The following is a 14,293-nucleotide window of genomic DNA, read 5'->3' on the forward strand; positions in this document are numbered from 1 at the left end:
AAATTAAACAGCACTTACCACCAAACTATGCACTCCCTCCTCTCTTTAACTACTCATAATTTTTATTCCTCACTCAACTTTTCCACAGATGGATTTATTTCTTTTTTCTTAATGTTTTTTTATTTTTGAGAGAGACAGACAGAATGAGAACGAGAGAGGGACAGAGAGAGGGGGAGACACAAAATCTGAAGCAGGCTCCAGGCTCTGAGCTGTGAGCACAGACCCTGACTTGGGGCTCCACCTCACCGACTGTGAGATCATGACCAGAACCAAAGGGGAACGCTTAAGGGACAGAGCCACCCGGGGTCCCCTTCCCTGAAGGATTTGAGTGTGGAAGGAGGGTTGAGAGAAGCCCAACAGGTCTCTTAGTTTTCTGCTCCTGGTTTTGAGGATTTTTATTGCATAAAGCAGAAGGCAGAGAAGAGGAGGAAAAAGCTAATCTAATTTTTATAATTGCAAACAGAATAACTTTCGGTTCACCCAATGAAGTATTTTAATACATTGAATGGCATGGTGTCCCCTACCTCCTGTCTCTAGGACCTATAAATACAAAAAAATGTTTCTCTGTCTTCCCTTATGGCCACATGTGGCCGACCACTTCATAAAAATGATATGAACCAATTGATTTACTTTGCCTTTTTTCCCTCCCCCTTCCCTCCCTTCTTTCCTTCTTTTCTATCCTCCTTCCCTTCTTCCCTCCTAAAAATATATCTCCCCCCGACCAACCCTGAATGTAAGCTCCTTGAAGGCAAGGGTATCTTGCCCACAATACGTCTTCAGTGCCAAATAAGTAGTTGTAAGTGCTCACCAGATACTGCAATGTGAGGAATGTTCCTTCCTTGCCTCCAAGCTCCCACAGCCCCCTTCACACAGCATTCCAGAGCACAAGTTAAATTCAGTGGACACGGGTACCTCTAGTGTCCCATCACAGCAGTGACCATATCACATGGTCCATAATTCTTTGAACAAATGTTCACATTGACATGGGAAGCGGTAGGAGCAGCATCACCTCCACCTCTTGTTTGTTCATGAATCTCATCTGAAATGTGGGTCATTTGTGCTCTAGACATTTCTTCTTACGTGTCAAAGATCAAGCTGATATAAAAAGGGACACACTGAGAAGTCTCTTCTTGTCCCATCTGCCTCATTTACAGGAACCAATCTATTAGTTTCTCATGTATATCTTTCCAATTTTTAAAAAAAGATTTTATTTTTAAGTGATGTTTACATCCATCCGTGGGGCTTGAACTCACAACCATGAGGTCGAGAGTTGCACGCTCCACCGACTGAACCAGCCTGATGCCCCTCTTTCCAATATAGACATACAAGCTGATACAAATATATATTCTTATTTTCCCCCTTTACTTCACAGAAGGTAGCGGACTACACTAGGGTCTGCATATTCCCCTTACCGAAGGATAATTTTTGGACATGTTTTCATATCATTACAAAGAGAACTTTGCGAATTCTTTTTTATAGCTGCCCCATATGCCCCTGTTTATTTAACTAGTCCAATTACTTGCTAGTACAAACAGCGCTGCAAAAAGCAATCGTGTGAATACCTTATTTTGTACATGTGCAGATATATCTATGGAATAAATTCCTGAAAGTGAATCAAAAGGAGTAAAACCTGGGTCAAAGTGTAATTTCATTGGAGTGTTTGACAGATATTCCTAACTCACTATAAGAATTATAACATTTTGCAATGTATAAGAATTTGCCCCAAAGCATCACCAACAGGTTTTGCTGTCAAACCTTCAGATGTCTGCAAATATGATAACCCAGTCTGTTTCAATTTTCATTCTGTTGTAACAAGTGAGTTTAAGCTCGCTTTCAGATATTTAAACAGATTTGAATTTTTCCGTGAACTTTCTTGTTTTTTTTTTCTTTTAGGATGTTGATTTCTTTTTTTTAATCAAGTCCTAGGAGTCCTTCATGTATAAAGGAGATGGAATTCTTTTTCCAGTTCATAACTGTAACTTAACTCATCAGTTATGCAATTCTTGATAGGGTTTGGAAGCACGAGAAACTGATGCTTCTCCTTAGAGCAGAAAGCAGTACATGATTTCTCAAACTCCAGAACCCCCTTGTCCCTCCACTTGTGATACTAAATTGGGGGAGACATGACTCAAATTTTTTTCTTCAGAAAAAGCTACTGTAATAATAAACAAATGTATTTTAACAAAAACAAACAATACATTGGGCAATCCAGAACCTGCAGGCGGTGATCACAATAATCATGACTTTCTTTGCTCTACTTTGAAGAACACTAAAAAGATCTTTCCTATAAAATCATAATGGAAATCATAGCTTTCAATGGACTCCATGTTTTTCTGTTGATATTGCTCCTGCACTTTGGGCCCTGTATCCAAAATGGATAACCCCCACCACTGGATTCTCCACGCCTAGGCACTTTCTTATTCCGTCCATGTCCCTCACCATCCTTCTGCCCACATCCAATCAGTTGACAATACTATCAGCCCCCCACCCCCTTCCCAAATATTTCTCAAATCCATACAGATCTAAGGACATTGGGAACTAATTCATCCTCACTGCTTCTCCCATTACTTCTCCAAGGCCACCAGCTGCTCTGCCTGCCGCCAAGAGGGGCAAGCTCCTTACCCCTCCTTAATCCATTCTTATTGCAGATTGATGTTTCTAAAACATCTACTGCGTCATGTCACTCCAGTGTTTCCCACTACCCTCTAGGATATAATTTGAGTTTCCTAACTTGGCCTACTAGGCCTTGCCAACCTCGCCGGATTCAATTCTTACCATCTTTCTCATAGTCCCTTATGCTCCAGCCCAATGGTCCTCAAAGTGTGGTCCCCAGACCGGTAGCATCAACATTATATGCAAACATGTTAGAAATACAAATTCTCCTACCCCAAATCTAACAAATCTGGGTCTGGAGCTTAGCAATCTGTGTTTTCACAAGCCCTCTAGGTAATTCTTATCACTTTGAGAACCACTGCTCTATCCCGACTGGACTTACCTCATTCTGGTTCTAATTGCCCCGTATTTTGCAAATACCATGTCCTCTATCTAGGAGCCTCGCCACCCCTTCTTTTGCCTGACTTAACTCATACGTCTCCTGGTCACATAGTCCATCTCGTCCACTGTCACGTAGTACAGTCCAGTAGACTCAAGGCTCGAACCCAAATCTGTCACACACAAATGTCTACTACTAAAGAGGCATGAAAACTGTCCTATCATCTGTTATTCTATAAACTCGGTGAAGATCCAGCTCTGTCTTCTGTATTTCAACAAGCACGTGACAAAAGGTTTAGTCTGAGACAAAGTTTCAAAAGGAGGGTTCAGCTCCCCTCAGATCAAAAAGCAGAGTCTTCCTTGTCAATAGGGCACACAATAGGGTTCTAGAGTTAGTGCTGTGGTCTTAACAGTTGTGTCTCCCCAAACTTCCAAAGTTGAAATCCTAACCACCAAGGATATAGTATTAGGAAGTGGGGACCTTGGGAGGTGAGTAGGCTATGAGGGTGCAGCCTTCATGAATGGGACTAGCGCCCTTATAAAAGAGGTCCCACAGAGCTCCCTTTCCCACTCCACCATTTTAGGACACAGCAAAATGACCACAGTCTGCGAAGTGGGCTCTCACCTGACAGTGAATTTGCCTGCGCCCTGATCTTGGACTTCCAAGCCTCCAGAAGTATATGAAATAAAGGCCAGCGGTTTATAGACATCTTGCTCATGCTTCTCTTGTTATAGCAGCCCAAATGGACTAAGACAGCTACACACCCCTACCTCTGCCTAAAGTGAAGAATTTGAAACCAAATTATATATGACACAGGACTTTCAATAAATTGCTCAAGAATATGCCTCCTTCCTTCTCGCTGCCTTCATGCTACGCTGGGAGACATCAAGCACAGTGACAAGGAACATGTACTCTAGAGTCACTGGACCTGAGCCCAAATGGGATCTTCTTAGTTACGTTACCTAAGCAAGTTATTAAGTCAACCTCTTTACGTATCACTTTCCTTATCTGTAAAGTGAGGATAAGAAGTCATGTGATAAAGCATGCAAATATGCTTAGCACATAGGACAATTATTACCACTTCATCATCTACTCTATTTCTTTTTATGTTCCCAATTTTTCCTTCTGTCAAGTCCACATCTTGTACCCACCCCTCTAATCAGTTTACTAGCGTATCTATTAAGTACACCATTCTGTGGCTGGCACTGGAAGACCCAGTGATCAAAGGGATGGGGGTCTACCCCACAATGAGCCTATACTCTCAGGTGGAGGTTCAGACTTAATTGATGGTTAGTGTGCATTGACTTCTTACAATGCACCGAGTGTGGTGTTGAGCACTTTGCACTCATCAAGACATTTGACTTTAAGCCATCTAGGGGGGAGATAATCTTTTACAGAAGAGGAATCTGCTGAATAAAAAAGTTAGTTGGGCACCTTATGCAATCATGGATCCAAACCCCGGCAGCTTGAGCCCCAAGCCCTGCATGCATGCCTGTGTCACACCTGTCACCCCTCAGCTTGGGGCTCATTCTTTTCTTCCTCTCTCTCCTCCTAAATCCTTATGAAAACACCATTAAATTCTTCCTTGGCTTGGGATCTTAAAACTAATCATCTTAAAAATACATATCTTATTAATACAACTCTAGATGTTACAGTACTCCTTCAGTACAGCTCTTCTTCCACAGCCTTGAGGAACAACATGGTGATGGAGACAGGTCTGGAGCCAACTGCCTGACTGCCACTCACCAGCTGTGTGACGTAAGGCAAGTTACACAGCGATTCTGTGCCAGTTTTTTCACCTAAGAAACCGGGTTGTTAACAGCCTCAGAGGTTGTCCAGAGAATTAAAAGGTAAAACGCAAAATGCAACGCAAGGCACATAGGAAGTGTGGCATAACTGGTAGCATTGTTATTCATTCCATAATCATGTATTCATATTGTAATCACATGTCCCATAAATCAGGGACCAACTTTTCTTCACATCTCCAGGTCTGGTAAATATTGCTCTCTAAACAGTATTTACTTAGTTGAACTCAATAGAGCCATTCTTTCTTTCTCTTGGTAAATAAAAACATTATGCTCGAAGATGCTATTTTGCTCTGTCCTAACTCCTAAAGTCTTCCCCAGCTCCAGCCAGCTCCTAATCTCTCTCCGACCTAATCTTCATTATGAGAGGGAAAAAGTCATTCCTCACCTGGCAGGAACTCAAGACCCAGAAGAAAGAAGAATCAAGGAGTCCTTTGAAAGGCTAACTTTCCAAAGAAACTATTCCCTTCCCTCCACTTTGCTCATCTTCTTGTTTCCGATTTCTTTCTTTTCCTTCACTTGTCCTGATGTTCTTTATCCCATCAATGATGGGGATACAGACAGTCACAAATCCACCCAGTCAACAAAGGGAACTGCGCACCCACCATATTCAGCATTCTGGGACAGGGCATAAAGGCCAGGAAATAAGGCCCGGTGCCCCAAACCTCGGAGAAGGGTGAGTTAAAGCTCATCGCTTCGACGTCTGCGAGGAATCGCTCTGTCCAGTGTCTCGGGATCAATTCTCCGTCTCATCTTCGGTCTTGACTCCCAGAAACGCCAAGTTTCGGCTCTGAACTCAGTTCCCTGACTTCCCCTGCCCCTTCAGTCCATTCGAGTTGCTGGGGTAGAATTCCGCTGCTTTTAGCAGCAAGCTCCCCCTATCGTCCCAAGGAAGAGTTTATTCTTGCCGAAGCTGCGCCCCCGACTTCCTCCTGCACGTGGAGCCTTGAAGACAAGAGGGAATCCCCGCGAGTAAAATCTGCTTGGACCTGGCCCTTGGAGATGACCTTGAAGCCGCGGCGGCGGGCCGGGGCGGGGCTGCGAGACCCGGACTTGGACCTGGGCCACAGCGCGCAGGTAGCGCACCTGACAGGAAGGACCGGGGAGAGGGGGGCGGGCACCGCTCGGGGGGCGGAGCATGGAGCCCGCCGGCCCAGCCCCAAGGGAGTACACTGCGCCCGCTTGTCGCCACCGGGTCCCGGAGACCATGGGGAAGCTGGTGGTGCTGACCTTGCTTGGGGCCCTCCTAGCCCTAGTCGGGGAGAGATTAGTGGCGTTTAGGTGAGTAGGCATCTTGGTGGGGGTATCCTTGGGTCTGTTTCTCCAAGTTTCAAGGGCTGTCCCGTGCCGCCTTGCTAGCAAGTAAGAATGAACGGGTTTGGAACTTCACTCCTCACGCCCACCCAGCAAACTATCCCTTGAGAAGCACTGATGTGGAGAGTGAGCTGTTTGCCTTTCCTAAAATGGCAGAACAGAATTACCCCCCATTTATGTTCTGAAAGTCATGGCCCCCAGCCCCACCTCCTTTTCCTGGTTGCCCTCAGCATTCTGCTCCTGAAAAAAACAAACTCAGTTGGAAGTGCTGGACCTGGAGGGGACCAGGCTACCAGCTGGATGTTTATGGCCCAGGCAGACACTGCCCAAGGCCAGCTAAACATTGATGAGTACCTGGATGCACAGCTCATCCTAGATTAAAAACTAGCCAGACAGCAGGGAAATGAGCTGAAACCGGCAGGTGGTAACTGGCATTTTGCAGGAATTAGGACCTTTTGAATTGGAAGATCTAGTAGTGATAGCCGGAAATATCTCAAGAAAAGTCAATATACTGGGCTAGAAAGAAATAGTAGGTGTGATATGCAATTCTGAGGGCGTCTTATGCCTCTGCTTGCCTTCACTTGTCTTGGGGTTGTTTTTATTTCTTCAAGTGTAAGCTGATCTCAGAGGTTCATGATAGAATCTGTTGAGAAGCCTGATTCCTTTTGTTAATACTTTTCTACTTCAGCTTGAGAGTGTTTGTTGTTATGTTTGTTCCCAGTGCACCCGAGTGAGAGGCTCATAAAAAAAAAAATAATTATAAGGTAGATCTAAGGTACATATTTAAAAAAGTGACAGTAAGATAAGTGTAGAATCTTCTCGGATACATTCAATAAAAAATTCAGATTATCTCTGGTATTCAGAAGAATGGTTCGCTGTGAAAACGGGAATACTATAGTGAAAAACAATTGGGCCAGTTGTTTAAGTTGTGGTCAGTTTGATGGTTTCATATACTTGCAAAATAAGTCAGCATAATTTTTTTTTTTTTAAATAATGAAGTTAAAACAAAAGCCACAGGGTTTAGCTATTAGGAGATGCTTGAGTTTTGGGAAAGCATTTTGGTGGGGGGTTCAAAAGACAAGACTATAGGTAATTAAGGGGAGCCAAAGTGCAGATTTATAATAGACAATGCTTTAGCAAATTAAATTTAAATGTACTATTCTGTACATTTAAAGTAATAATACTGCTCAGTTCCTCATATAGTATCACTTACTGGGCAGCGCAGTGTTGTCCTTGTGTAATGGCATTTTAGTCTTTGAACAATAACTCGGTGAGATTAGCTGATGTATGCACATTGCTTGCATAATGTCCAGGTTATGTAAATAAATGTAAATAAAAGGAGGTGCCTACTTACTTGTTACATCACCCATAAATGATGAGAAGCGCAGTTAATGAGCAAGAAGGGGATCAAAGGCCATGTTTCAACATTGACTTTGGATGTTGCACATTGACCTCTAGTGTTTTTATCTTCTATAGACAAAGAACGAATGCATCTCGAGAAGTGGAACCAGTAGAGCTCCCAAACTGCCACCTTATTGAGGGTCTTGGTATGTATGTGACAGTACAAGTTCTTGGTCATTAGCCACCTGACTGAGGCTGCCAACTAATTGAATTCCCTGTCACTCCTTAGATCCCCCTCCCGCGGCCTTAGCCCCATGCACTTTACCTGAGCCACTTCATCCCAGGTGTCCAAGGGTCCCCCTAAATGTCAAAATCTGTGGCTTTTTCCCAGTCCTGTTTTTCTTCCTGACACATCTCCACCATTTCAAGGCTGTCCTGCCCCTTACTAAAGGTTCCCCTCATCCCTTCTGGGCCATTTCACTCCCCTCTCTCTTTTCCCGGTGCCTACCTTACTTCTTTTCTCTCTTCTTCTGTCTCCTCGGTGATATATCTGGCTTCAAAATTTATCTGCGCCAAGAGAAATACGACCGAGCCCTCACCCTCCAGAACCTCACCGCCTACTCAGGCGTCTTCAGAAAACTTAATGAAAACCTCATAGGTGGCTCCCTGACCTCTGAAACGGCAGGCCTCCTTTTCCAGTCTGAAACTACTTTCCATTTCTGTCATTGCCTCCCTCATACCCTCAGCCACAGCTAGCTCCCCTTTAGACTGCTCCTGTGTTCGGTAACCCCATCCCCAGGGGAGACATTTGTTTTCTCCTTGTCGCTCATTGTCCCATGTGAGACTCCTTGGGCTCCACCTCCTCTGTGGCCCCACTCGGAGAGCATCTTACCTATTGATTCCTGCTGGTTACTACTCATTACTGCGGGTTACTACTTTCTGCTCCTTAGTGCTTGTCTGCTGATTTGGGCTCCAAGCTTCCCATTCTCCCTGACGCTGCTACTAGAAATACAGTTCCACGTAGATTCTGTTCACTGTCCAGAGAATACGCCTTTTCACTTTCTCATGGTTGCTCATGAAATCCTCTCCACTGATTTCTTCATGTTTGCTTGCTGAGACCGGCTGCAAATTTCTGTCCCACCCCTGAACTCCCCGGTGCTCTGAAACCCTCATTCACTTGTGACATTCTCCCCGGTGCTCTGAAACCCTCATTCACTTGGGACATCCACCATGTGCTTTGTTTTATGGCTAGCAGTGTTCTCTCTTTCTCTCACTAGCAGGCTGTAAGCTCCCTAGGGTCAAGGACTCTGACTTATTTATCAGTATGTGGCAGGATGACAGTATACTTTATTTTGATATGAGTCTGTATTTTATTTTTCTTGATACATGTATTTCTTTATATATGATATATTTTGACTATCTATGTCTATATCTATATCATCTATATCTATATCTATATCTATATCTATATCTATATCTATATCTATCTATATATGAGAGGGAGGGGAGGGGTGGAGAGGAAGAGGTTTGTGCTGCCAGCTAGAAAACAGAAGGAACTGAAGACAAATTCTTTCCTGACTTCTGTTCTCAAAAACTGGAGTTCCTTCACAAGCCTCTGAGGGACAAAGGATACGAATATGTGGGTTTTTTTAAATAACAGGGATCCTTTCCCCACTGCCTGAGGGCATTCTGGGAGTGGTGCAGGAAGCCAAAAGAAATGGTGACAAGGTGTTCTTAAGGGAGGCTGGATTCTTTGCACTGTGTTTCCCAGCCTGAGCAAAGATCAGGTGCCCATCCAGGACTTGGCAGTGGCAGAACTGTGTAAATGGCAGGGAAAGCCTGGGCTTGGCAGTGAGTAATTCGCTGGTGACCAGTATACAATAAAGGCCAGATGGACTTTCCCAAACATTCTACTTCTTAAAAACTGGCCACTTACAACATTTGCAAAACCCTGGCAGAAGACCCAGTAATGACTGAGATTGAATTTCCCTTCAGTTTAGTGGAATGTGGGTTCAGGATCAGATTTAATTTGATTTAAAAAAAAAAAAAAAAAGGAAATGTAACATTCACTCATTTGTTTACTGTTTTGTGGAGTAACATTCATATTTATTACACATCTATCTCTCAAAAGATATGAGCCTGCCAAATAACGTAGAGGGATAATTAAACTAAATGATTTCTGAAGTCTAGTCTGACTCTCAGATATATAATGCAAATAGATTTCAGAAGCTAAAACCAGGACTAATATAGTAAGACATAGATCAATGTTCTGATGATCCAAATATTTTGAAAAGAATGGCTTAAATGGTTGGAAACTGGCTGGGAGCAGAAGAAAAAAAAAAAGGGACTTCTTATGTCTATTGGCATTTTTCCATTTTATATTTGAAGAACTAAATAAATTTGTCAATAGGACAGTATTGATATATATCAAAAAATAATACCACTGCTTTTGAAAAGGCCTAGTGTCTACAAACATTCTGCCGAGTCCTTTACAAACATTTACCTCATCCTCACAACCGACCTGTAAGGTGGGTGCTCCTTCTGTCCTTGCAGATTAGGAAACTGACACACAGAAGCATGAAGTTACTTGCCCAGTGGTCTGGAGCGAGCGAGTGACGGGCCTAGATTATGAGCCAGTGTGGCTTTCTTCTATGCCTTGTAGTCTGTTGTGTGACACGGCCTCTCTTATCTACTGACAACACCTTTGGTTATGGAAGTGTCAGAGACTAGGATGGCAGCAGAAAACAAAATCGGAGATGCAAAAAGGTGGAGTGTTAATAAATAGAGCTGACCAAAACAAGGCAGGCTGGATATTTAAATAAAAAATCGTTAGTGAGACCACCTTCACAAGACCCAACCGTGTGATGAGTGAAAAGCTTTATGAAGCAATGGAAAAACCACTAAAGGATTTTAGGCAGGGCTTGGTACGCAGAAACGGAGCTGGAGGAGAATTCTGACTTAGATTTTCTTCAAGATCTAGGCTTTTGTGGTTAATTTTATTGATGGAAGAAACTTTCCATTTTCTCCCCCTTCCCAGTATTCTTTCTACAAAGAAAAGTTGAAAAGAGAAGTATTTCTAACTTCTCGAAGCCATACCTCATAACTCCTTTTGTATTAAGTTTATGTTTTTTCCAAGGCTTTGAAGGTCAAGGATTGTTTTAGCCAGGAAGTGATTTGGCTGCCTTTGGCATCTAATCAAAGCTGCACGTGAAATTCGGATAGCTTACTGGGGTTCCACCTTCGGCAGGATTATCAAGTAGACAGTCATTGAGTTTGGTGTCTTTCTATCTTTCTCTCTATCCCTTTTCCTCTCCAGCAGCTTCCCATATCTCCAGCATCTGTTTCTACTCCATGGTAGGTTCCTTATGTTTTGATTGTTGCCTGTCAGAATCTTCTTTCCAAGAGGCGAAATGGTGATAATATTAGTTGATCATAATGTTTGTGTGTGACACTTTCTCAGGGCACCTGTAGAATATGAACAAAGGCCAAAGAGACAAAGTTATGCCAAGTAGAGGACGGACAGGTTCAAAAGCAGTAGACACCTACTCATAAGACTGATTTTAGACTTCTCAGCAGGGTTTTAATGATAGCTGTGCACAGGCTAGTGAGTATGTAGGGAAGACTCGGGAGAGGGTCCCCTGGGGCCTCTGACTCCCAGAGGTATCACTGTTGCTGAGATACACTAGGGTGTCATGCAGGTGGAGTGTAGGTGGGGGAAGTGGACAGGAGGGGTGGGAATACTGTGCAGTCAGTATTCTTCTTCACATCTGAGTGGAAAGCACCAGCATCCCTGTGCTCCAGATTAAGTAGGTAAGTAAAGACAAATACAACACTTCCAGAAGACACTCACTCCTAGTGTAGCCGAAATTATTGAGGTAGATTAGTGCTGCCATGGGAGATATGTGAAATGGCATTGGGAAGATAAACGGACCAAACCAAAGAACACACAGTTGAGGATGTCTTGTACTTAGAGATTAACACTCACCTGTCAATAGTTTAACCCAAAGACAAGACAGAGTTCAAGAAACTAGCATGATTTCTCTTATTTTGTCAGTCAGCCAGCTTTTATTGAGAGGTTTTATAGTGAAACTGCAGGTATCATCTTGGGTGCAAAGCTAGAGTAGCAATGAAAACTGGTCCTTATTCCCAGGAAGTTTACTGTCTAGTAAGAAATCAACAAGTCAGTAGAAGGTTACAGCCTAGGCGTGAAGAAGATATCATGGTGTAGGTAGTCACAGGTGACCGTAGTAGCACATAAAATGGGCGCTGGAACTGAGAGAGATTGGAAAGGCTGAAGAGGTGGTCCCCATGCTCTTCTCTGGAGCCCGTGATACTCAGCCAGAGGGAAGTGAAGGTGGTGTGAAAAAGATGTGGGTTGCCAAGCGGGGGCAGCGGTACGTGCTCAGGCATACAGGTGAATGAGTCTGACACGTTTCAGGAACTCCTAACAGAAGAACCACAGCACAGCTGGTATAGAGAGTGCAGAGTGGGGCCCATAACAACTGGGACTGGAGCCAGAATGTGGAGGATTTGGAATCCAGGCCAAGAGGCTTAAGATTTATGTTGCCAACCATAGGGGACCTCTGAAGGGTTTTTAGCAGGAGAGTGACAAGATCAACTTTGCAATTTAAGATGATGACTGTCAGCAGTGCAGAGTATGGTAGTAGGGAAGCAAAGCTGACCTATTAGAAAGCTATTGTGGAAATTCAGAGGTGATTGCTAGAGCTCAAATGATGATGACCAGTTAGATTTGGGGAGTAAGGAAACAAAAGCATCAGAGGCAACTCCAAGTTCTCTGATTTTGGGTACTTCGGGGATGGAATGCCATCCCCTGAAGTCAAAATATAGAAAATGTAGCAGGGGCGCCTGGATGGCTCAGTAGGATAGGCATCTGACTTTGGCTCAGGTCATGATCTCACAGTTCGTGGGTTCGAGCCCCACGCTGGGCTCTGTGCTGACAGCTCAGAGCCTGGAGCCTGTTTCAGATTCTGTGCCTCCCTCTCTCTCTGACCCTCCCCTGCTTGTTCACACACACACACTCTCTCTCTCTCAGAAATAAATAAAATATAAAAAAAAAAATTAAAAAAAATAAAAAGAAAATATAGCAGATTCAAAGGGGATATGTCCAGATCAGTTTGGGACACATTAAATATGAGAAGTGAAAAAGCCAGGTAGGAATATCCAATATACAGGTGAATGTAGAGGTCTAAAAATCGGTAGAAAGGTTTGGGCTTGATTTAAAGATTAGAGAGTCAAGGCACTCGGGTGAAAGCTGAAGACACGGGGCTGGAGTAGATTGCACAGGTAGAAGGGCCACTCTGCCATGAGAAGCAGCCAAGGGCGGGTACAGCCTGGAGAATATCCACATTCAGAACAGAGTTGAGAAGGAGAGTAAGGCAAAAGGAAACCGAAAAGGAGAGTTCGGAGAAAGAAAAGGTTGGTTCAAAATTTAACCAACCTGTATGCAATGTGATTTTTCCAATTGCTTTATTCAATTTGCCGGATTCTCCCAATGTCTGTATTACTCCATGTGGAAATAGCACTAAATATTCCAGGCCATCAAGATACCATAGATACATAAATCCTGATTAACTGGACTGTTTGGAAAATGGAAAGCTCTGATTAATTTAATTTTCAGGTTACTAGTTGGGGATTAGTTTCAGTAAATGAACACATAATGAAATTTCCCTCCGTTCTCTAGTCTTCAGTGCCCATTGCTCATTATTCTGTTGATTCAAATATGCATTTTACTTGGCTTTGTCCCACTTTTCTCTCCCCCTCCCCTCAATTGCCTTTTGACACACTAGCAACCCATTATCCCATGTAACCATTTCTCCACATGTTCCAATCACTATAGCTGTGTAACAGGCCACCTTAAAACTGAGTGACTGACTTAAATGACAATTATTTTGCTCATGAATTTGCAGTTTTAACAGGGCTCAGTGGACACAGCTCTTTGCTGTTCTACTTGCGTCAGCTACAGTGACTCAAAGGCTGGGAAGTGAAGTTATCTGACACTCCTCTAGTATCTTCTCTACTTTGTGTAGTCTCTGTATAGTCTCTCCTCTGTAGCTTCAAAGTACCCAAACTCCCTGCCTTTAAGTTCAAGGTCCCCAAGGTGCATGCTCACAGAGACAGAGACAGAGACAGAGACAGAGACAGGGAAAGGAGGGAAGGGAAAGGTTAAGATGGGAAGGGAAGGGAGAAGAGAGGAGAAAGAGAAAGAGAGAGAGATTGAAAGAAAACCAGCAACAGCTATGGTTATGACTTTACCTTGTATGTCGTGTGGCATAATTTCCCCCTCATTTTATTTGTCAAGGGGAGAGAATACAGACCTTACCTCCTGATGGAAGAATATGAACATCCCATTTTAAGAAGGGCATGCGGCTATGATGCATACTACTTCCACTGTACTTGTAAAATACTGTTTGCCACAATAGATAACCATTGCCTTTACTCTCAGTCCTACCTGCTTGGGGCTACCTCCTATGTGGGTCTATCTCTCTATTAGGAGCCATGTGAGCCCCTTTTTTATTCTGTTTATGGTCATAAGTCACTTATTATATGTCTCTTTCCATAGAAAAATGCTCAGGACCAGCTCTCAATGAGAAAGAGAACTGACTACAGTTTTCTTCAAATTTATCTATATTTGTCTTTCCTAAGACCTATTGCTTTATTCAAGATGACAATTACTCAGTGATTTCCCAATATGACTGGGTAATGATATATTTTTAGGCCTCAACAAGCTGGAAGAGAGAAATGTTTGGCTGAGAGGCCTTTAAGAGACCTTCACAATGGGGACTTTCCACTGTTATCCCTCTGTCTGTAGGATCAGCCTTCT

At 43.3% G+C, this 14,293-nt stretch overlaps 1 protein-coding gene across 2 annotated transcripts in view; it reads left to right on the forward strand.

Annotated features, from left to right (window-relative positions):
- Window positions 1–5,960: 5,960 nt before the first annotated feature.
- PON3 (paraoxonase 3) overlaps window positions 5,961–14,293 on the forward strand; it is a 30,594-nt gene continuing 22,261 nt past the window's right edge. For both annotated transcript variants that reach the window (XM_039236273.1, XM_039236272.1), the window contains exons 1-2: window positions 5,961–6,078; window positions 7,588–7,658. In XM_039236273.1, the coding sequence (XP_039092204.1) occupies window positions 6,005–6,078; window positions 7,588–7,658 (145 nt within the window). In that variant the 5' untranslated portion in view covers window positions 5,961–6,004. The remainder of the gene's footprint in view (window positions 6,079–7,587; window positions 7,659–14,293) is intronic.

This window comes from Hyaena hyaena, unplaced genomic scaffold (assembly GCF_003009895.1).
Source record: "Hyaena hyaena isolate Hyena2069 unplaced genomic scaffold, ASM300989v1 scaffold_109, whole genome shotgun sequence".
NCBI lineage: Eukaryota > Metazoa > Chordata > Mammalia > Carnivora > Hyaenidae > Hyaena > Hyaena hyaena.